Raw genomic sequence first — 24,981 nt, forward strand, 5'->3', positions numbered from 1 at the left:
ACACCTGTACTTCAATGTGTTGAATTCAAGACTGGTTAATCTCAGCAGGATAGGGTATTTCCATAAAGTGAGCTTCAACGGAAATTTCTAGATACAATATCTTTGAGGCATGTGTTGATTTTTTTTCTCCCCTCAGCCATTCATTTTCGGTGGCTGAACTTCTGCCGTTTCATCAGAGCTTCTGTATATAACACTTAAAGTTACCAATTGAATCAGTTTCTTGATCACCAAGTGATAGGTAGTTGCAACTTTTGAAAAATTTGCTACACTTCGTGAAATAATTACTCATAGTAAATCAAAAATTAAATCATTGTAATTGGTTTGCTTCCAAAATAGGCAGTATATAAATTTCCATTTTAAATTTCAAACTGAAGTCAGTTGTAAGTTATGGTGCATGATGCAATCACAGATAAACCCAAGAGAGCAGCTCTCAAGAGGATAGAAGCACTTTCATTTCTCGTGGACTCATTGTGGGAGGTTTCAATTGTGAGGAAATCCAGGATTGTTGATAAAGTCATTATGGAATTGGGAAAAGTTTTAATTAGAAATTTAAGTTTATTGGAAAGGGGGAAAGTCTGAAGAATGGAAGGAAGATACCCATTGGCATTGGAACACCCAGATTAATGTAACAGGGAAAGTTGCTTAGCAATGGAGAGCCTTTCTTTCAGAGTATGGGGTTTGGGGGGGGGTGGGAGAGAATAATTGTAGCTGTCTGACCACAGTAGTAGTTTGGAGGTGGTTAAGACTGGTTGGATCATTTTAATCTGAATTGGGTTGGGTTGCTAGACTATTAAAAAAAATTATGATCATAAGTGTGATGTGCAGAGAAAAAAATTGATGGATTATGGTGGCATTACAATCAGTGGAAAGTATTCCATTCAGGGTTCTGGTTTCAATGATCAGGGCAAGTGATGTGCCCTGAGCAAATATATGGATGCTCTGGGAGGAGGGTGGATTGAAGGTGCGTGTAAAATGGAAAGGACTTTAGGGATCTTCGTTTACACTTAGATCAGCTGAGCAACAGTTGCAGTGTTCCTTAATTTGGCTGGAAACTGCTATCCAATGGAGGGGTGGGTGGAGATTGAGGATTCTCCAAGGTTCTTGGAATTATTTATTGCTTCATTTTAAGTTGGTCACTTTCAAAATTGAGTTGGATGTTTTGATAGCTATTAATAGGTTTTAATGACTTTGTGTTGCAGATTTGTGTCAACATTGGGATAAGGAAAACACCTGAGACCCCACTGGAATTCTCAAATCTTTGGAACAGAAGTGAGGAGTGTGCAAGGATGTTGAATGTTTGAGAATGTGCGAGTGAGTGAGTGAGGTTTGCATCACACCACCTGATCCAGCAGTATCCAGGATTGAACGCCGCAACAAAGGCCAACGTAACCTGCAACAAGAACGAGAAGAAGACCCCTTCTGTCAAACAACGGGAGTGTTTTCAGAAAATAAATTCCAAAAGGATTATGAGCATTGCTGCTGGGAGGAAAATCCAATCCTCAGCCTGGCTGATGTAATCGTACTACATGGAAATTGGTGCATGAGGTTGAGGTTCTTGGTCAGGGATGAGTGTGTGAGTGAAAAGGCATACACTTTCTCTACTTCAGATTCATTACAATTTACTTAAAATGGTTAGCATTTGCATTAAAGAGTTCAATCTACTGAAGCAGCACAATGAGAGTTACTGTCTGTCGGGAAACACTGATGAATGCTCAGAGCTTCCTTGTGCGAAGCTTTCAGCTAGACTTCAGCCTAGTTTAAGGAGATGGTATCCCCTTTTTAAGTAGCTTGCATTGGCTATATTTTAAACCCTTGAATCAGATTCAAGCAACATGCCATTTAACCTATTCCAACTATTTTTGAAAATATCCAATATAGTTTCTCTAAAATACAACAGATTTTGTATAGACCTTTAGAAAAGGTGGCCTATTTTTAGCAGTGTTACTGCCATTTGCTTTGGAAAAAAAATAGATGCATTGTGTTCTATGTGGAGGCTGGCATAGAAAATAACTGGTGTGTTTAGGTGTTCTTTTTCCAAAATTCAATGCATGTAGGCTAACAAAGGGATTGTGGTCATGCAAATGTGGTGGGCTGGGGACAAATAATTTGACATGGCCCTATATATATTATAAAAAAAAAAAAAAATTTTTTTGGTGTGGTGATGGTGATTATAAACCCTCTTTTGTCTTTCTACAACCCCACCCCCATCACCACCATCTTTGCCGACCCCGATTTTTAAAAAAAATAAATAAAAATTGATGGCTATTTGGCCGCAGATAGGCTGAGGGCTTGTCGCTTTATCTTCATACATGAAGGATACTATCTCTTTAAAAGGAAAAAAGCCTTTCTTTCCCCTGTGTAAAGTGAACTAAAACTGTGAAAAGTGTAAATGATGCAGAGGGATTTGAAAAGGTTAAAGAAATCAAAATGAAAATGCATTATGCCCTAATCTGCCGGATAGCACTTTGGAATCCCTTCCCCTCAATTTTCAATTTGTACTGTAGCAGCTGAAACAACAAGAGTGCCAAAGATTTACTAATTGTATTCAGGTCATGCTTTGGATTTCTAAAGAGCTTGGAGGAAAAAACATCAAATTTCATATTGAAAGTGGGCATGCAAAATGCCATTCAAACTGCTTGGTGATTTATCTTGTATTTGATTAGGAACGTAAAACAAGTTTTATTTATGTCTCACTGCATTTGGTATCAGACATTAACTAAACAGGGCACACTTGTAAACAAAGTGGCATATTTTTCCAACCAAGTCTGAATTTAAAAAGTGTCAAAACATTCCCCAGCACAACTGGTACTTACATTTTACATTATGTAATCGCTGAAATAAGTACTTGTTCCACACAATATAATCCAACTGAAACAGGGTATTGGATATGTGCCTTAGTGTCAGAGGTTAATGCAGTTTGGTGGAGTTAATCGTACCACTTCAGTGTAGGCTGAGAAGAGAGGCACCATGTATTTACACTGGCAAAAGGGTGTTTTATCCAGTTAATAATTGAATACTGGGAAAGATCTGGGCCTTTTCATGCCTTTATTTTGTACTTTGGAGATCGTACTGATGGGGAATTCTGATCATTCCTCAGTGCTACCTGTTGCTGTCCTGTGGGCTTTCAGCTGTAGAAAACAGGATAATAAAGTACACTGAGAAATAGAAAATATCTGTCTTAATGTGATGTTTTTGTTCTGGTCAAAGTATTAAAGAGCAATAAGTTTCCATAAGACATGGAACAGATCAGCCCTTTGAGTCTTTACCATTCCATTGTGGTTGGTTTATTATCCCTCAACCTCATTCTCCTGCCTTCTCCCTGTAATCTTTGATGCCCTTACGAATCCAGATCAGGTCTCCAGTCATGGAAGATTTTTGATGTCACTGGACCAAGATTTTTGAGGCCAAGAGAGTGGAACTGCCCCTGTGTAATGGCTTTTTCCACTATAAAACTGCTCCTTATTTTAACCCTTCCTGAGATTCTTGTGAACCTGCTGGAGACCTCCTCCAATGGCAGCATGTCAATACAAAAAGTACTAATAAGCAGTAAATAATACTGAGCACGAGTTGTAAAGTCACATAGGTTGTGAAATCAGTGTTGTGGTAAATGAAGTTCCTGTTGTTCCTCCCTGGTGGCAGCAGTGACAAGTGTGTGTATCCTGGATGGTGGGTGAGAATGTTGCCTAGTTACCTGCCTGGTCCTGGTTGATTTGAGAATAACATTGGGTATGATGTTTTGAATTTTAGGCATGGCATGGTGTGAGCTGCCAGTATAGGGCTCTCTAACCTTAATTGAAGAAATCTAATGTGGGCGAGGAGCCTTGCAAAATGGCCGTTGGGCATATGAACCACAGGTGAGAACTGAGTGGTGGGGACCAAAGGTAAATGAGCTGCCCAGAATGGACATGGCAGGTGCCTTCATGAGAGGTACTGCAATTTTGGTAACACTGATGCAACATACCAATGATAGGGTTCCATTATGTCCTTGGGTACTATCTTCACGGTTCTTGTACCTGTTATCTGGGTGCTGTGGTTTCCTTGTTTTCTAAAGTTTTAAGTCAATTGTGTTGTCATCTGCACAAAAATAAGAGGTTCAGATACGAAGGAGAACTTACATCAGGATCATAGGTACAGATAAATTGTGCAAGGACAAGGCACTAATGCAAATAAAAGGTCTATGGTAGTGTAATAGATAATATCCTTATTGAAATAAGATTGGAGTTGTGCTGAAAATCATAAATACAAGAGAAGAAGAGATGCTGGAAATCAAAAACAACAAATATAAATGTTGGAAGAACTCAGAAGTTCAAGCAGCCTCTGGAAATAAACAGCTGACATTTCAAGCCAAGGCCCTTCATCAGGAGTTGTGCAGGTCAGTTCAAGAACCTGATGGTTGTAGGAAAGTAGCTTTTCCTCAGTCTGGTGCTGTGGAACTTCATGCTGCTGTACCTCCTGGTTGTTAGTAGATTAAGATTCAGATTTATTTATCACATGCACTGTACATCAAAATAGTGAAATGCATCATTTGCACTGATAACCAACATAACCTGTGTGTGCTGGGTGCAGCCCACAAGTGTCACATTCTAGCACCAACAAAGCATGCCCACGGTGCTTGGCAGAACAGAATGCAAGCATCAAACAGCAAAAATAAGTCCCTTTCCCCTCCCACAACATTTACATTGCACTCAGCAACAACTTGCACACGTTGTCAGTAAGACCAAAGAATTGATTATGGATTTCAAAAAGGGTGAGGTGAGGGTACACACACCTATCTTCACTTAGAGATCATAAATAGAAAGGGTAGGGTAAGCAGTTTCAAGTTCCTGGGTATCTGAAGATCTATCCTAGGCCCAACGTATTGATGCAGTTACTAAGATGCTTTATTTGATTAGGAGTTTGAGGAGACTTGGTGTGTGACAAAAGACATTTGCAAATTTCTGCAGATATACTGTAGAGTGTCTTCTAACTGGTTGCATCACCATCTAGTATGGGGGGGGGGGACATTCCTTCTCATTGCTACCATAAGAGAGGAGGTACAGGAGCCTGAAGACACACAACTATTCAGGAACAGCTTCCCTGATTCAGAAATCGTCCAATTTCTGAATGAATATTGAACCCATTAACGCTACCTCACTACTTTTATTTACTCTTTTTGCACTATTCATTTAATTTAACTTTTTAATTAATCTCCCTCCTGCACTCAGTCAGGGGTCCTCCCTCCTGCATTGCATAGGATCAAAATAAGCTGCCGAAGGTTGAGAACTCGGCTCTGTCGTGGGTACTAGCCTCCCCAGCATCCTGGTCATCTTCAAGGAGCGATGCCTCAAAAAGGCAGCATCCATCATTAAGGACCCCATCACCGAGGACATGCCTTCTCATTGCTACCATAAGAGAGGAGGTACAGGAGCCTGAAGACACACAACTATTCAGGAACAGCTTCCCTGATTCAGAAATCGTCCAATTTCTGAATGAATATTGAACCCATTAACGCTACCTCACTACTTTTATTTACTCTTTTTGCACTATTCATTTAATTTAACTTTTTAATTAATCTCCCTCCTGCACTCAGTCAGGGGTCCTCCCTCCTGCATTGCATAGGATCAAAATAAGCTGCCGAAGGTTGAGAACTCGGCTCTGTCGTGGGTACTAGCCTCCCCAGCATCCTGGTCATCTTCAAGGAGCGATGCCTCAAAAAGGCAGCATCCATCATTAAGGACCCCATCACCGAGGACATGCCTTCTCATTGCTACCATAAGAGAGGAGGTACAGGAGCCTGAAGACACACAACTATTCAGGAACAGCTTCCCTGATTCAGAAATCATCCAATTTCTGAATGAATATTGAACCCATTAACGCTACCTCACTACTTTTATTTACTCTTTTTGCACTATTCATTTAATTTAACTTTTTAATATATATTTTAATTTACAGTTATGTTTCATAATGTGCTGCTGTTGAATCGTGACATATGCAGGAGATATTAAACCTAATTCTGATTCTGACATTGTGCAGTCTGGGAATGAGATAACAATTGGAGTGACTGGTGATATTGATGCACACTGCCCCAACCTGCCTTATTCCTCAATTGCTAGTTACAACATTCACAAAAGCTTCCTTCACTGATAGTTATCTCTGTTTAGACCGTAAGATATAGGAGCATAATTAGACCATTTGGCCCATCGAGTCTGCTCTGCCGTTTCATCACAGCTGATTCCACTTTCCCTCTCAGCCCCAATCTCCTACTTTCTCCCCGTATCCCTTCATTTCTTGATTAATCGACCTCTACCTTAAATATACCCAATGACTTGGCCTCCACAGCTGGCTGTGGGAACAAATTCCAAAGATTCACCACCCTGGCTAAAGAATTCTTCCCCATCTTCTAAAAGGACACTCCACGTTCAATAGGTTTCAATGAGGTTCCCTGTAAAAATGCTATTCCCTTTTCTCATTTCCTTCGTTTTGATCGCATCTGTTCTCAGTATGTGATTTTCCTTTTCAGGATATTAGAGATATCCTCCTCCTTCAGAGAATGTGGTTTCTCATTCTCCACCACTGATGCTGCCCTCCTTCATTTCCCAGACATACACACTCACCCCATTTTCCTACTGCTCTAACAGGGAGAGAGTTCCTCTTGTCCTCATCTACTGCCCAATGAACCTCTACATCCAACACATCATTCTCCGCCATTTCCGTCATCTTCAACGGGATCCTACCTCACCCTACTCTGCTTTCTGCAGCAATCGCTCCTTCCATGACTCCCTTGTCCATTCGTCCCTCCTCACTAATCTCCTTCCTGGCGCTTATCCCTGCAAATGACAGAAATGCTATAACTGCCTATTCATTTCCTCCACCTCCATTTAGGGCACCAAACAGTCCTTCCAGGTGAGGCAACGCTTCAACTGTGAATCTGTATAGGTAGTCTATTGTGTCCGGTGCTCCCAATGTGGCCTCCTCTACGTTGGTGAGACCCGACATAGATTGGGAGATTGCTTCGTTGAGCACCTCTGCTCCATCCACAAAAAGTAGAATTTCCTAATGGCCAACCATTTTCATTCCTATCCCCATTCCTGTCCATGGCCTCTTGTGCCACAATGAGGCTACTCTCAGGGTGGAGAAGCAGCACCTATAAATATATATAATTCTGTCTAGTTAGCCTTCAACCTGATGGTATGAACATCAATTTCTTCTAGTAACTCTTCCCTCCTCCTTTTCCCCAATTTGGCTCTTTCCTCTTCTCCTCACCTGCCTGTCACCACCCCCTGGGTGTCCCTCCTCCCTCCCTTTCTCCCATTGTCCACTCTCCTCTCCTGTCAAATTCCTTCTCCAACCCTTTACCTTTCCTGCCACCTGGCTTCACCTATGACCTTCTAGCTATCCTTCCCCTCCCCCCACCCTTTTATTCTGGCATCTTCCGTCTTGTTTACCAGTTCTGAAGAATAGTCTCAACCCAATATGCTGACCGTTTATTATTTTCCAGAGATGCTGCCTGACCTGCTGAGTTCCTCCAGTATTTTGTGTGTGTGTGTGTGTGTGTGACTTTGGATTTCCAGCATCTGCAGAATCTCTTGTGCAGGTGATACGTGAGACCAGGTAAAGGTGGGTGTGGGAGGGGTGATGAAGTGAGAAGAGGTAAAGGGCTGAAGAAGGATGGTGAAATACGAGAGAAAAGAAAGAAAGCGGGGCACCAGAGTGGGGTGGGGAATGGGGTGTGGTAGAACCTGGAAAATTTCAGTCAATCTGGGGAAATATTAAAGGGGTTGAGATATCATTATGTGCCATGTCGTATGATGTAGATGATCATGACTTTTCTACAGAAGTGGTTTGCCATTGTCCTTTGGGCAGAGTCTTTTCATGACAGGTGACCCCAGCCATTATCAATACTTTTCAGAGATTGTCTGCCTGACATCAGTGGTCATTTAACCAGAACTTATGAGCAGCCAGTGCAGATCACACGACCATCCACTCCCTTCTCCCATGGCTTCATGTGGTTGGGGGGTGGGGGGGTCTAAGCAGGTGCAGCTAGTGGAGGGAAGGAGAATGGCAGAGACATATCAGAATCAGGTTTATTATCACTGGCATGTGTTGTTTGATTTGTTAACTTAGCAGCAGCAGCAGTTCAATGCAATACATAATATAGAAGAAACCAAAACAAAATAATAATAAATCAGTTACAGTATACATATATTGAATAGATTAAAAATCATGCAAAAACAGAAATAAAAAGTGAAGTAATGTCCACAGATTCAATGTCCATTTAGGACTCGGATGGCAGAGGGGAAGAAGCTGTTCCTGAGTCGCTGAGTGTGTGCCTTCAGGCTCCTGTACCTCCTCCCTGATGGTAGAGGGGAAGAAGCTGTTCCTGAATCATTGAGTGTGTGCCTTCAGGCTCCTGTACCCCCTCCCTGATGGCAGAGGGAAAGAAGCTGTTCCTGAATCATTGAGTGTGTGTCTTCAGGCTCCTGTACCTCCTCCCTGATGGCAGAGGGGAAGAAGCTGTTCCTGAATCGTTGAGTGTGTGTCTTCAGGCTCCTGTACCTCCTCCCTGATGGTAGAGGGGAAGAAGCTGTTCCTGAATCATTGAGTGTGTGCCTTCAGGCTCCTGTACCTCCTCCCTGATGGCAGAGGGGAAGAAGCTGTTCCTGAATCGTCGAGTGTGTGTCTTCAGGCTCCTGTACCTCCTCCCCGATGGCAGAGGGGAAGAAGCTGTTCCTGAATCGTTGAGTGTGCGTCTTCAGGCTCCTGTACCTCCTCCCTGATGGCAGAGGGGAAGAAGCTGTTCCTGAATCGTTGAGTGTGTGTCTTCAGGCTCCTGTACCTCCTACCTGGTGGTAACAGTGAGAAAAGGGCATGCCCTGGGTACTGGAGGTCCTTAATAATGGACACTGCCTTTCTGAGACACTGCTCCCTGAAGATGTCCTGGGTACTTTGTAGGCTAGTACTCAAGATGGAGCCGACTAAATTTACAACCCTCTGCAGCTTCTTTCGGTCCTGTGCAGTAGCCTCCACCCCCCATACCAGACAGTGATGCAGCCTGTCAGAATGCTCTCCATGGTACAGCTATAGAAGTTTTTGAGTGTATTTGTTGACATGCCAAATTTCTTCAAACTCCTAATGAAGTATAGCCACTGTCTTACCTTCTTTATAACTACATCGATGTGTTGGGATCGGGTTAGATCCTCAGAGATCTTGACACCCAGGAACTTGAAACTGCTCACTCTCTCCACTTCTGATCACTCTGAGGATTGGTATGTGTTCCTTTGTCTTACCCTTCCTGAAGTCCACAATCAGCTCTTATACTTTATTGTCACCAAACAATTGATACTAGAGCGTACAATCATCACTGCGATATTTGATTCTGCGCTTCGCACTCCCTGAAGTACAAATCAAAGTAAATGTAATAAAAATTTAAATTATAAATCATAATTAGAAAATAGAAAAGGGAAAGTAAGGTAGTGCAAGTCAGGTCTGGATATTTGGAAGGTACGGCCCAGATCCGGGTCAGGATCCGTTCAGCAGTCTTATCACAGTTGGAAAGAAGCTGTTCCCAAATCTGGCCGTACAAATCTTCATGCTCCTGAACCTTCTCCCAGAGGGAAGAGGGACAAAAAGTGTGTTGGCTGGGTGGGTCGTGTCCTTGATTATCCTTGCAGCACTGCTCCGACAACGTGCGGTGAGTCCAAGGATGTTAGATTGGTTTGTGTGATGTGCTGGGCTATGTTCATGATCTTCTGCAGCTTCTTCCAGTCTTGGACAGGACAACTTCCATACCAGGTTGTGATGCACCCTAGAAGAATGCTTTCTACGGTGCACCTATAAGAATTCGTGAGGGTTTTAGGGGAAAGGCCAAATTTCTTCAGCTTTCTCAGGAAGTAAAGGCGCTGGTGGGCCTTCTTGGCAGTGGACTCTGCTTGGTTAGACCAAGTCAGGTCATTTGTGATAATTACCCCGAGGAACTTAAAGCTTTTGACCTGTTTCACCTGCGCACCACAGATGTAGATGGGGTCATGCGGTCTGCTGCTCCTTCTGAAGTCAACAACCAATTCCTTCGTCTTGCTGATGTTGAGGGATAGGTTATTGTCTTCGCACCATGCCACCAGGTTCTTAATTTCCTCTCTGTACTCAGACTCATCATTACCCAAGATACGGCCTACAATTGTGGTGTCATCAGCAAACTTATATATTGAGTTTGATGGAAACTTGGCTACACAATCATGGGTGTACAGTGAGTACAGCAGGGGGCTGAGTACACAGCCTTGTGGGGCACCGGTGCTCAGAGTGATTGAAGAGGAGAGCTTGTCCCCTATCTTTACAGCCTGGGTCCTGTCTGTGAGGAAGTTGAAGATCCAGCTGCAGATCTGAGTGCTAAGACCCAGGTTCCAGAGCTTAGGAATCAGTTTATTTGGAATGATGGTATTAAAGGCAGAGCTGTAGTCAACGAAAAGGAGCCTTACATATGCGTCTTTATTCTCCAGGTGTTCTAAGGAGGAATGTAGTGCCAGAGGGATGGCATCTGCCAATGACCTGTTGCTCCGGTAGGCGAATTGCAAAGCGTCTTTCTGATTCTTTTTCTTATTCTGATTCTTTCGTCTTACTGACGTTGAGTGCCAGGTTATTGCTGTGACACCACTCCACTAGTCGGCATATTTCGCTCCTGTACGCTATCTCGTCACCATCTGAGATTCTGCCAACAATGGTTGTATCATCAGCAAATTTATAGATGGTATTTGAACTATGCCCAGTCACACAGTCATGGGTGTAAAGAGAGTAGAGCAGTGAGTGCCACCAGGTGATAGTCATTAAGGTAGCTCACATTATTCTTAAGCACTGGTATTGTTGCCTTTTTAAAGCAAGTGGGAACTTCCACTTGTAGCAGTGAGAGGTTGAAAATGTCCTTGAATACACCCACCAGTTGGTTTGCACAGGTTTTCAGAGCTTTACCAGGATCTCCAGCAGGGCCTTCCACCTTGCGAGGGTTCACTCTCTTTAAAGACAGCCTAACATCAGCCTCTGAGACGGAGATCACAGGGTCATCAGGTGCAGCAGGGATCTTCACACCTGTAGTTGTGTTCTCCCTTTTAAAGCAGACATAGAAGGCATTGAGTTCATCTGGTAGTGAAGCATCTCCACCCCATCACCCAACAGGCAGAAGAGGAACTGGAAAATTTGAGTTAATCTGGAATGATAAAATGGGTTGAGACATGATTAGTGTAAAACCAGAAATGATGGTGGGTACAGACTTGGACTGTTTGTACCTACAAGGACCAGAGACTTGATCATTACCTTCAGAACAAGTTTCTGCATACTAAAAGAAGCTAGGAATAGGGCAAGAAATTGGACAGCTGAAGATCAGATCCGACTATTTTTTATGTAGATGCAAAGACTAGCTCTACCTCTTTGCTGGCTATTGCTGCCATCACAGACAATGTTATATTTTTGTAGATGCAGATAAGGTCGATGCAGTTAATTTTAACCGAATTCATGTGAAGAAACTTCTTGTTTTGTTAAAGGCAGAAATGATTTTTTTGTAAATCTGGCTCACGACCAGACTATGTAACAGTTTCTTCCCCCAAGCTATCAGACTCCTCAATTCCCAGAGCCTGGACTGACACCAACTTACTGCCTTCTACTGTGCCTATTGTCTTGCTTATTATTTATTGTAAAGCCTGCACTGTTTTGTGCACTTTATGCAGTCCCGGGTAGGTCTGTAGTTTAGTGTAGTTTCTTTTTTCTGTGTTGTTTTCATGGAGTTCAGTGTAGTTTTTGTACTGTTTCATGTAGCACCATGGTCCTGAAAAACGTTGTCTCGTTTTTACTGTGTACCGTACCAGTAGTTATGGTCAAAATGACAATAAAAAGTGACTTGACTAAACTTTCAAGTTAAAAATCAATTGAATATTAAGGAAAGAAATACACGTTGTCTAATTTTTGAATTCTGATCAGAAAGACAGAAGTATTTTTGGAATGTGGAGATCTTGCCTGCTATGGCCACCTAATTTGTTTGTGGTGAAATACAATGCCTTTTAGAGTCCAGGATGAAACCAAATGCTTTAGAGGAATGACACTTCACTTTTCACCTGGGTGCTCCACAAATCTCCCGTGCTGAAATGATGAAATTATCTGTTTGGATGGCATTCAAACAACATTTTTCCATTGTACGTGTGACAATAATAAAACAAATTCAAAGTTCAAAGTAAATTTATTATCAAAGTACATGTATGTCACCACATACAACCCTGAGATTCATTTTCTTGCAGCATACTCAATAAATCTATAATAGAATAATAACCATAACAGAATGAATTAAAGACTGCACCAACCTGGGTGTTCAACCAGAATGCAAAAGGCAGCAAACTGTGCAAATACAAAAAGCAAGAAATAATAATAATAATAATAAATAAGCAATAAATATCGAGGACATGAGATGAAGAGTCCTTGAAAGTGAGTCCATAGGTTGTGGGAACATTTCAATGATGGGACAAGTGGAGTGAAGTTATCCCCTTTGGTTCAAGAGCCTGATGGCTGAGGCTTAGTAACTGTTCCCGAACCTGGTGGTGTGGGTCCTGAGGCTCCTGTACCTCCTTCCTGATGGTTGAGGGGTAATAACTGTTCCTGAACCTGGAGGTGTGGGTCCTGAGGCTCCTGTACCTCCTTCCTGATGGTTGAGGGGTAATAACTGTTCCTGAACCTGGTGGTGTGGGTCCTGAGGCTCCTGTACCTCCTTCCTGATGGTTGAGGGGTAATAACTGTTCCTGAACCTGGTGGTGTGGGGCCTGAGGCTCCTGTACCTCCTTCCTGATGGTTGAGGGGTAATAACTGTTCCTGAACCTGGTGGTGTGGGGCCTGAGGCTCCTGTACCTCCTTCCTGATGGTTGAGGGGTAATAACTGTTCCTGAACCTGGTGGTGTGGGTCCTGAGGCTCCTGTACCTCCTTCCTGATGGTTGAGGGGTAATAACTGTTCCTGAACCTGGAGGTGTGGGTCCTGAGGCTCCTGTACCTCCTTCCTGATGGTTGTGGGGTAATAACTGTTCCCGAACCTGGTGGTGTGGCTCCTGAGGCTCCTGTACCTCCTTCCTGATGGTTGAGGGGTAATAATTGTTCCTGAACCTGGAGGTGTGGGTCCTGAGGTTCCTGTACCTCCTTCCTGATGGCAGGAGCAAGGAAAGGGCATGTCCTGGGTGATGGAGGTCCCTGATGATGGATGCTGCTTTCCTGTGACAACGCTCCATGTTGTTGTGCTCAATGGTGGGGAGGGCTTTACCCGTGATATACTGGGTCAGATCCACTACTTTTTGTAGGATTTTCTATCCAAGGACATTGGTGTTTCCACACCAGGCTGTGAAGTAGTCAGTCAAAATACTACTATAATGTGAAGTGCTTCAGGTTGGGCTGTTTCTTGAATGCAGACGACATGTAGTTTCGCGAGTGCTTTCTTATAATTGGCCGCTGGTGGTATATAAGCTGCTGTCAGGATCACTGATGAGAACTCCTGGGGCAAATAGAATGGTCTATATTTGATGGATAGGTATTCTATAAGACACAGGAGCACAATTAGGCCATTCGGACCATCGAGTCTGCTGTGCCATTCCATCAAGGCTGATTTATTATCCCTCTCAACCTCATTCTCCTGCCTTCTCCCTGTAAACTTTGACAGGCTGATTAATCAAGAGCCTATTAACCTTCATTTTAAATATACCCAGTGTTACTAGATAGTACCCACCTGCTTCAAGCAGGCTTCAATTATACCGGTGTCCAAGAAGAGTGTGGTGACCTGCCCCAATGACTATCGATCACCCAGTGGCACCTACATCCACACTGATGAAGTGTTATGAGAGGTTGGTGTTGAAGCATATCAGCTCCTGCCTGAGAGGTGACTTGGATCCGCTCCAATTGTCTACCGGAACAACAGGTCCACAGCAGAAGGCATCTCATTGGCTCTTCACTCAACCCTGGAGTATCTGGACAGCAAAGGTGCATACATCAGGATGTTCTTCATCAATTATAGCTCAGCATTTAACACTATCATCCCCTCAAAACTAATCCAAGACCTTGGTCTCAATAGCTCCCTGTGCAATTGGATCCTGGATTTCCCCAGTCAGTTTGGATTGGCAACCTCTCCTCCATGATCTCCATCAGCACCATGGGGATGTGTGCTTCGCCCCCTGCTCTACTCACTTTACACCTATGACTGTGTGGCTAAGCACAACTTCAGCACCATATATAAGTTTGCTGATGACACCACCGTTGTGGGCCGTATCACAGTGGGTGATGAATCAGCCTACAGGAGGGAGACTGAAAACTTGGCTGAGTGGTGTAATAACAACAACCTCTCACTCAATGTCAGTAAGACCAAGGAACCAAGGAGGAGGAAACCAGAGGTCCATGAGCCAGTCCTCATTGAAGGATCAGAGGTGAAGAGGGTTAGCAACTTTGAATTCCTGGCTGCTACTATTTCAGAGGACCTGTCCTGGCCTAGCACATCAATGTAATTACAAAGAAAGCATAACAACACTGCTACTTACTTAGGAGTCTGCGAGATTTAGCATGATATCAAAAACTTTGACAAACTTCTACAGATGTGTAGTGGAAAGTATATTGACTGGCTGCATCATGGCCTTTGAGCAGAAAATCCTACAAACGGTAGTGGATCTGGTCCAGTACATCATAGGTAGAGCCCTCCCAACCATTGAGCACACCTACATGAAACACTGTCATAATAAAGCAGCATCCATCATCCGAGATCCCAACCACCCAGGCCATGCTCTTTTCTCACTGCTGCCATCGGGTAGAAGGTATAAGAGCCTCAGGACTCGCATCAACTGGTTCAGGAACAGTTACTATCAACCATCAGGTTCCTGAACAAAAGTGGATAACTACACTCACTTGCCCACCCATTAAAATGTTCCCACAAGTAATCATCTCACTTTGACTCCTTAACTCATGTTCTTGATATTTATTTATATTTACCTTTGCACAATTTGTTGTCTTCTGTATGCTACTTGATCTTGCATTGACCCTGTTATAGTCACTATTCAGTATGCCCACAAGGAGATGAATCTCAGGGTTGTAGACTAAAACTTACCTTGAACTTTATGTTCTCCACCACACATCTATAGAAATTTTTTAGTTTCAGATGTCATTCCAAATCATTGTAATCCTCTATGGAGTAGAGGTGATGCCATACTTTCCTAGTAATTGCTGGGTCCAGGGCAGGTCCATAACACTGAGGAATTTATTGTTACCAATTTATCAACACACCACAAGTTTCCTCCCTGGATGATTCCCATCTGCCCACCCCACCTCCCTTATTTTTTCCATGTTCTACCTTCCTCTCCTATCAGATTCCATCACTGCAGGTTCCTCCAAGGTTCAATTCAAGTTTGAGATTGTTTAACATCATTTCCAGCACACAAGTGTAAAGGAGAACAAAATAATTGTTACTCTGGATCTGATGCAGCACCAAGTAAAACACAAGAAGATAAAGAACACAATAATAAACAAAAACTCAATAAATATAAATGCATAATACAGCTTATAAACACAGATTGATTGTGTGTCCATACAGTGACGCTGGGCACAGGTGTGTCTGTACACAAGGTGACTCTGACAGGAAATGATAAAGCAGTGATGGTTGGGGGTGTGGAGGGGTGGGCTAGTGGGTGGAGGTGTTGATCAGCCTCACTGCTTAGGAAAAGTCACTGTTTCTGAGTCTGGTTGTCCTGGTGTAGGAGTGGGAAAAACAGTCCATGAGCAGGGTGGGTGGGATGCTTCATGATGTTACTGATCCTTTTTTCCAGCACCTCTCTGTATATTCCCAACCACTCTGGAGCTGGGCTGGAGATATATCTCTGCCAAAGGAGGTGTAAGGGGCTCCTTCCTTCCAGTGGCCTGCGGGTCACCCTTGGGCAAGGTGTAGCACCTGGTTACCCCCCCCCCCAGATCAGGGTGACGCGAAACCGTGGAGCCATCACAAGTCCTGGTTGTGCGACCACTGATACCGATACATTGGTCCTGCTGAAGGGTCCTGGCCTGAAACATAGGCTGTTTACTTTTTTCCACAGATGCTGCCTGGCTTGTTGAGTTCCTCCAGCATTTTGTGTGTGTTACTCAAGATTTCCAGCATCTACAGATTTTCTGGTGTTGATGGACATAGAAAGACCATGATCGACCACGTCATACAACATAACAGATAATCAATGAAAGAGCCTATTCCCACCCTTCCCTCCTGCATCTGCCCTTTCCTATCCAGCTCTTGCCCTACCCTGATGAAGGGTAGCATCCACCTTACCCTTTTACACTAATTTCAGTAATTTTATGTCTTGCACTGCCGCAAACCCTCACATTTTACTGTCTGTAGGTGATAATTGACTCCGAGATCCGCCGATTACTGTTTTTTAAAATTCGTTCCCTTAAGAGGCCTAACAGACTTCCCCTTTAACGTGACGTAACGATGACGTTCCAAAGACATCAGCCAATGGCAGGAGGAGTTTGTGGCGGTTGTGCAGTTTGAACGGTCGGCCGGGCGAGTGAACGAACGATGGGGGAAGTGTTGGTCGCGGCGAGAAGGTGAGTGCGACCGCGGACAACCCGGGGTCTGGGCGCTGAACCCTGACGGATTTTAGTTTCAGTCTGACCAGTTCGGTGAACCGCTCCTCAGGCTGTAACCTTCCCGACCCTCTCCGGTACTGGAGTGTTGCCCCTCCCTCCGCGGTTTCAGGGGGCCTGCTCCCTTCCCCACCAGGTCCGGGCTCCTACCAGCATCCGGAGCCTGCTCCCAACCCCACTGCCTTCCCGCACTTGATCCAGGCGGCTACCACCACTCGGAGTCTCCTCCCGACCGAACTGGGGTACTGCCCTCCTCCCCCATCCGGTCGCCGTGGCCTGCTCTCCCCACAGTCCCGTCCCATTTAACTACTCCCCTCACTTATTCCCCCATATCCCGCAGGTCAGCCTCCTGCAACCTCCCCCTACTTCCTCCTCATTGTGTACCTACTGTCAGAGTAGCCTGTAGAAGTAATTAAAGTTAAAAGTAAATTTATTGTCAAAATACATATACGTCACCATATACAATCCTGATATTCATTTTCTTGTAGGCATACTCAAATCATTACTATAGCAGAATCAATGAAGACCGCACCAACTAGGGCGTTCAACCAGAGTGCAGAGGATAATAAACTCTGCAAATGCAAATATAAATAAATAGCAATAAATTACGAGAACGTGAGATGAAGAGTTCTTGAAAGTGAGTCCATTAGTTGAGGGAACATTTCAATGATGGGGCAAGTGAAGTTATCTCCTTTGGTTCAAGAGTCTGATGATTGAAGGGTAATTACTATTCCTGTAATTACTAACGAGTCCTGAAGCTCCTGTACCTTCTTCCTGACGCAGCAGTGAAAAGAGGTGGTGGGGGACCCTAATGATGGATGCTGCTTTTCTACAAGTGTTTCATGTAGATATGCTCAATAGTGGGAGGGCTTTTTATAGGATTTTCTGTCCAAGGGCATTGGTGTTTCCTTACCAGGCTGTGACACAGCCAATCAATATACTCTTCACTACACATCTATAGAAGTTTGTCAAAGTTTTAGATGTCATGCCAAATGTCTGCAAACTCCTTAAGTAGAGGCGCTTCATAATGGCGCTTACGTGCTGGGCCCAGGACAGGTCCTCTGAAATAATAACACTGAGGAATTTAAAGTTACTGACCCTCTTCACCTCTGATCCTCCAATGAAGACTAGCTCAGGGTCTTCTGTTTTCTCTCTCCTGAAATCAATAATTGGTCCTTTGGTCTTGCTGACAGTGAATAAGAGGTCGTTGTTATGACACCTCTCAGCCAGATTTTCAATCTCCTACCTGTAAGCTCCCCCTGCTTTGGCCTATGTTGTCATCAGCATTTGTGGATTGTGCACACTGCAGCCACAATACTTTAGTGATGGAGGGTTGTTAAAAAGGGGAGTGCAAACTGCACCTTTCATCTACAGGTGACCATCCTGAGTTCCTGCTCAAAGAATATTGTAAATAATAATAAAAAAAGTCAGAATCATTTTTAGCTCTTGTAATGTGGGGCAATAGTGATGAAATCATGGAGAGCAAACAACCTTGAAATAATGACATTCAGATTTAGATACAGTACGAGCCACTCAATTACACCCATGTAACTAATTTACTAACCTGTATGTCTTTGGAATGTAGGAGGAGAAAACAATGCGGTCACAGGGAGATTGTACAAAGTCCAGAAAGTGGCAGGAACTGAACTGGGCTTGCTGGTGTTATAATACCGTTGTGCTAAACACTACGCTACAGTGTTGCCCTGAGGGTGATATGGCAGCAAATGATGTCCTTTATGTTAACAACTTTTTTTGTGCTATGGACTCCAACCATTAACAGGCGTCCATGGACCCCAGGCTGGGAAGCCTTGTGCTAGAGAGTAAACACATTGGCTTGTTTTTATTTCAGAATTGGGTTTATTTGTGGCAGCAGTACGTACAATGCAATACATAAGATATCTCCAAGTTACAATGACCATAAGAGACAGGAGCAGAATCAGGCCATTTGGCCCATCAAGTCTGCTCCACCATGGCTGATACCCGATCCTACTCAACACCATACAAATAGGTATAAAAAATAAACTCTGCAAAAAGGGAGAAAAATAGTGAGGTGGTGTTCATGGACTGTTCAGAAACTGGATGACAGAGGGGAAAGGAGCTGTCCCTAAAATGTTGAATGTGCGGGAATGGGACCCGGTCTTGGGGTTTCACGACTGGCTGTAATTCGATATGCCAAGGATGCAGCCTAAGAGCTTTGCTTGCCTTTGAGGGTCTGAGATCTTGTGGCTCTGGAGACGGGCAGAACGAAGGTCAGTGCCTCTGCAGGAATCCGGTGTGTCGTGGGAGACGGAAGATCGGAAGCAGCGAGCTGGCCGTGTGCCCAGAGACCCGAGTTCTTCGAGCACAGAGCTCGGAAAAAGCAACGCAACAGACTTTAAACAGCGAGTTGTTTGTTATGTCTCCCGTCTCGCTGTGAAATGGAGACATCTCTTTCTCCCTTATTACGGAGCGAGAGAGAGCCTGTGGTGTGTCGAATTACCGGGTGAACGAGTAGTCTTTGGGATACTGCAAGTCTGTGTCTTTATTGTTGCTTTGCTGCACGCTTGAGTACTCGGTGGCGGGTGCCAATGCATTTTTTTTTACTGGTGGGGGGGATTGTTGCATTGCTGCCACTTACGTAAGGGATGGGGGAGCTGGGGGCTTTGGGGTTTTAACATTTAACTGTCATTCATTCTTTGGGGCACTGTTTTTGTGGATGTTTGCGAAGAATAAGTATTTCAGGATGTATATTGTATACATTTCTCTGACTTTAAATGTACCTTGCTGATGGTTGCAACAAGAAGTTGTCTTGTCCTGGGTCCTCAATGATGGATGCCATCTTTTTTTGAAGTATCACCTTTTGAAGGTGCCCTTGATGCTGGGGAGGCTAGTCCCCATGATGAGTTTACAGCCCTCTGCAACTTTTTCCGATTCTGTACACCGGAGAATCCATACCAGGCAGTGATGTAACCATGGTACATCTGTCGAATGCTGGTTGTTTTGTATAAAACAGTGCAGGACCTTGGCCTACAAAGTTCTAAGAACAGAAAGCTTCAGCTTAATGCCTCATCGGAAAGAAAGTACCTCCAGTGAAATAATTACGGAGATTTCAGCTGCAGCTGATTGCAGTGAACCTTAAGCACACAACCTTCTCATTCCTATCTTTATGCATTTGATCATAACATTATAAACTATCCCAAGTCATTTCACGGTCAGAGGGGAATAATCAGACACGGTGTCCCAAGCCCGGCTGCAAAAGGAGGAGGGGTGGGCATGGGGCCGGCAACCCCATCCCGTAAAAACCCAGAGCTACAGAAACACCAACAGAAATTCCAAATACGTCATCCCTGGGAGAGGAAGGACTTGTGCCTCGAGGGTATATGAAATCATGTGAAAGTCACAGGGCTGACCATCCTTCTGTCTTCCAGGAAGGAAAAGAAGGTGGGGCTACACCTTGCCCAAGGGTGACCTGCAGGCTAGCGGAGGGAAGGAGCACCTCACACCTCCTTTGGTAGAGACCCATCTCCAGCCCGCCACCCCATGTGAGATATTATAGTCAAAAGGGTGGGTTTTGCAGAAATGCTTAAAGGAAAGAACAAGAGGCTAAGGGAACAAATTCAGAGCTTTAAGTGAAGAAAAGGAAAAAGAGATCTAAATCTTCTTAAAGTGTCTACATTATCTCAAACTTTTTCAAGTTGAAACAGAACTAAAATGTTGACTTCTGTTCAAAATCTGCAGAAAATATGAACCAGAGATTTGAAAAATAAAGCCACTGAAAATACTCAGGACAGGTGGTATTGGTGGAGGGAGAAAGAAGGTACTTTTCATTAGAGTTAGTGAAAATGTAATGAGTGGTAGAGAGATCAAAAGGAAAGTTCTATGATGCAATGATCAGAAGAATATAAACACCAGAAAATCTGCAGATGCTGGAACACTCAAAATACTGGAGGAGCTCAGCAAGTCGGGCCGCATCTATGTAGAGGAATAAACAGTGTTTCGGGCAGAGACCCTTCATCAGGACTCAGCCTGAATATTCAAGAATATAAAGACAGTACTTCAAGATAAATGGCAATTTTTTTTGTATATGCATTTAGTTGTCTTTTGCACATTGGTTCTTTGTTCAGTACTGCTGCAATAAACAAATCTCATGATAATGATGAACCTGATTCTGATATAGATACTGTCGATAGATATATACTTTATTGATCCCAAAGGAAATTATTGTGGACTGAGAATGGGAAAGGAGTGGGAAGTATCAGAGAGACATTCTGTGATGATCAATAAACCAATTGTTTGGATTGAAATGACCTTGCCTGGTGTCTCAGGACTGGGTGTGTCTGCACCTGCCCCAGCACTCCTCCTCATCCACCTACACCCCTCCATTATCCTAGCCAAATAAATAAATAATATTTAAAAAAAAATATATTGCACACACATGCATATATACACCTTTGACTTTAGCATAGTGCTGTATATGCACCAAATGAAACAACATTCCACCAGACCATGGAGCACCTAAAACAAAATAATACCATAAACAAATTAATAAAATTAATTTAAAATGCACGTAGTGCGCAGCACTGGTAATCAGCGAACAGCTCACTGACCTAGTGATGAGACCTCGGTGGTGGCAGGGTATTCATTAGTCTCACAGCCTGAGGGAAGATGCTGTTACCCAGTCCTACTCCTGAAGCTCCTGTACCACCACCTTGATGGTAGTGGATGATTCTGTACTTCCTTCTTGAAAGAGATTGTGGGATGGGTGGTAGGGATCCTCAACAACGCTCCCGATAAATTGGGGGTAGGAGGAGATACTGGTTTTTATTATCCTTTTTAGGGTTTTGTAGTCATACCTTGCAGTTTCTGTACCACACAATGATGGTGCTCCTGCAGAAAGTTGTTAGAATGGGCTGGGGAGCCTTGTACACCTTAATTTCTTCACATGGATGGGAGTTTACTGTCTTTTTGTGTAGTTTTTCATTGATTCTGTTGAGTTTCTTTGTATTTACTGTGAATGCCCAAGAGAAAATGAAACTCAAGGTTGTATATGGTGACATATATGTACTTTGATAATAAATTTATTTTGAACTGCTGATAGTTTAAAAGAATTTTAGAAGGTGGTCTAAAAGAAGTATACTTAAATGAGTTTAGAAAGTAAAACCTGTCTTCACTAAAAGATGAGATATAGTTTCTTAAACTTCATTGGAAGATTGTAGAAAGTGCAAGTTGTGTCTAAGCTTGAGCTCTACCCCAAGGGTGGAGATGAGGAAGAATTTCTTTGGCACAGATTACTGAGTAATTTAATTTAAATTATTTGAAGCAGAAGATATTTAAGTGGATATTTAAAGCAGAGTCTGATAGATTCTTCATTAGTCAGGGCGTCAAGGTTCCGGGGGCTGGGGGTGGGGAATAATATATCAACCATGATCGAGAGGTGGAGCTGACTCAGTGGGCTGAATATCCTACTTCTGTTCTTATGTTTTATGATTATGGTCTTAATCCAGTACACAGTTTGAAAGGATATGTAGCAAATACCAGATAATGGCTGAACTGCCTATCCTGTGGCTTTGGAAGATTGGGAAAGGATTTTTAATAAGAATCTGTATTGTACACCGTGTTTCTTTCTAAAGTTGTGTTGTCTTTGCTGAGCCGCATTGACTGATAAATGGTGCTAACTTCTTAAAATTTCAGGCTGCTTAAAGAGGTAGAAGCTGCAAAGAATCTTTCCAAAGAAGAAGAATATGTAACAGAAGAAGGACCCACTGTAGTTCAACATGCAGTTGTGAGTTTTGCCTTAACTATCCAGTTATTCATTCATTCATTATGTGCCATGTTGTATGATGTGGGCGATCCTGGTCTTTCCACGACCTTGGCAAATTTTTCTACAGAAGTGGTTTGCCATTGCCGCCTTCTGGGGCAGTGTCTTTACAAGACGGGTGACCCCAGCCATTATCAATACTCTTCAGAGATTGTCGGCCTGACATCAGTGGTTGCATAACCAGGACTTGTGATCTGCACCGGCTGCTCGTACGACCGTCCACCACCTGCTCCCATGGTTTCATGTCACCCTGATCGTTTGGGGGGGGGGGGGCGGGGGGCAGTAAGTGCTACACCCTGCCCAAGGGTGACCTGCAGGCTAGTGGAGGGAAGGAGCGCCTTACACCTCCTTTGGTAGAGACGCATGAGGAATGGTGGACAATGGAACACGTTCTCACTCAGTGCAAGATGGAATACTGTGGACACACAATCCAGGAAAGATCACAAATATAAAGAAAAATAAAGAATAGATTTATTTGCCATATGTACAGTAAAATTTGGTTGACAGGGTGGAGTCCTGCTGCCCTTGTCTCTACACCAGGCTGGTGAGGAAGGGATGGGGTAGAGGCTCCTTCAAATTCACCTTCTCAACAGGCAGCTTCTACAACAAAAGGCTGCTCTTTCAAACGCTTAACGATTTTTAAATTACTTTTGTACATTTTACTCTGTTATTTTATTTGGAGATACAGCGTGGTAACAATTTTTAATAAAACTCTCCCTTTTCATTCATGTAACACCAGAGCTGATGGATTTCTTCATTCAATAACTCTATTATTTTGTTCTTGAGTATCGAACAGAACCATTTTGACTTGAATTGGGATTTTGCTTTCGTTCATTCATGGGATGTGTACTTGAGAAAGGGCCTTTGAGATTTTACCCAATGAGTATGCTAAAATTCCTCACTAACCAACATCAACAGGAAAACAAGTGTGAACCCCCCCCCTCCCCCATCTTCTGTCCTTTAGGGTTTCCGGAGGAAACAGAAGATGATGTTTCGGCAGCTGAAGACATGTGCTTTGTTGTTGGATCTGGTGAAAAGCAGTGATGCCAATGGGATTAAAGAAATTGACCAACAGCAGGATATCCGTGAGTTTAGGGACGCAATTATGTTTGAGGAGATTCGGGGGTTGGGGTTGAAGGGGCAAGAAAACCTGTCTGTTGTGCCGTCCACTTTTGAACAAAAACTGTGGGGTTTTATTTATTTAATTGAGAGATGATGAAAGATTTGGGACTTGCCTCAGCTGCAAGATACTGTAAGTTATCACATGAGTAGGTTAGAACTTTATACACTGGAGTGTAGGAAAATGAATGGAGATACAAAATTTTGAAGGGTATAGATAGGAAAAATACAAGCAGGCTTTTCCCACTGAGGTTGGGTGGGACTACAACAAAGGGTGAAAGGTGAAAAGTTTAAGGAGAACATCTTCACTCAGAGGGTGGTGAGAGTGTGGAACGAGCTGCTATCGGAAGTGAGCTCAATTTCAACATTTAAGAGAAGTTTGGATAGGTACATCCATGAGAGGAGTATAGAGGGCTACGGTACAGACAGGACAAGGCAGAATAATAATTGGTCACGGACTAGATAGGCCGAAGGTCTGTTTCTGTGCTGTAACAGTGGATGACGTGAGGCTTACTTTGTCCCAAGGTACATTGGACCCATTAATGAAGTGACTTAATTTCCTCAGAACTGAAAGTCAATGAAACGAGGCAGAAGTGGAAGAGCTTGAAATCAGAGTGTCGAGTGCAAGAAGAGGAGCTTCAGAACATGTCCACCATCCTAGAGAAATTCCAAGCTCTCGAGGCAAAAGAGCAAGCTTTGAAGGATGCTATCCAGTTATATGAAGCAAAGGTAAATGGATGCTGATTTAACTTGAACTGTTGTGTTCACTGTTTTGCCTCCATGTCGGCACGGTAGTGTAGTGGTTAGCACAACACTTTACAGTACAGATGACCTGGGCTCAATTTCTGCCGCTGCGTGTAGGGGTTTGTATGTTCTCCCTGTGACTGCATGGTTTTCCTCTGGTTCCCCCCCATCAGTCCAAAGACATACTGACTGGTAGGTCATTGTAAATGGTCCTGTGATCAGGCTAGGATTAAATCGGGGGCTTGCTGGGCGGCACAGTTCAAAGGACCTACATAACTTGCAGCTGAAGTGATAAATTTAAAAAAAATGTTCAAGCCTGTTTGTGAGACTGGGACATAAAATTTAGCCTAAGGTTCTTGGCGCAGCACTAAGAGCATCTTATAAGACCAGAAGACATAAGAGCAGAATTAGGCCATTCGGTCTGTTGAGTCTGTTCTGCCATTCCATCATGGCTGAATTATTTTCTCTCTTGACCCAATTCTCCTGAATCAGCTTTGATGTCCTTACTAGCCCAGATCTATCAATGTCCATTTTAAATATACTCAATGTCTTGGCCTCCACAGCTGTCTGTGGCAATAAATTCCACAGATTCACCACCCTCTGGGAAAAGAAATTGCTCCTCATCTCTGTTCTAAAGGGCCTAAGGCCCTTTGGTCCTAGACTCCGTCACTGTAGGAAACATCGTCCCCACATCCACTTTGTCTAGGTTTTTCAATAT

The 24,981-nt window shown here is 43.5% G+C and overlaps 2 protein-coding genes across 2 annotated transcripts in view; both read left to right on the forward strand.

Annotated features, from left to right (window-relative positions):
• kpnb1 (karyopherin (importin) beta 1) overlaps nt 1-3,170 on the forward strand; it is a 39,764-nt gene extending 36,594 nt beyond the window's left edge. The window contains exon 22 of the mRNA XM_073071799.1: nt 1,200-3,170. Coding sequence (XP_072927900.1) covers nt 1,200 — 1 coding nt within the window. The 3' untranslated portion in view covers nt 1,201-3,170. The remainder of the gene's footprint in view (nt 1-1,199) is intronic.
• A 13,306-nt stretch (nt 3,171-16,476) lies between these two features.
• The window catches only part of LOC140741512 (uncharacterized), a 43,983-nt gene continuing 35,478 nt past the window's right edge, over nt 16,477-24,981 (forward strand). Inside the window, exons 1-4 of the mRNA XM_073071800.1 lie at nt 16,477-16,564; nt 22,274-22,364; nt 23,365-23,485; nt 24,085-24,248. Coding sequence (XP_072927901.1) covers nt 16,536-16,564; nt 22,274-22,364; nt 23,365-23,485; nt 24,085-24,248 — 405 coding nt within the window. The 5' untranslated portion in view covers nt 16,477-16,535. The remainder of the gene's footprint in view (nt 16,565-22,273; nt 22,365-23,364; nt 23,486-24,084; nt 24,249-24,981) is intronic.

Source organism: Hemitrygon akajei, chromosome 18 (genome assembly GCF_048418815.1).
Source record: "Hemitrygon akajei chromosome 18, sHemAka1.3, whole genome shotgun sequence".
Taxonomy (NCBI): Eukaryota; Metazoa; Chordata; class Chondrichthyes; order Myliobatiformes; family Dasyatidae; genus Hemitrygon; species Hemitrygon akajei.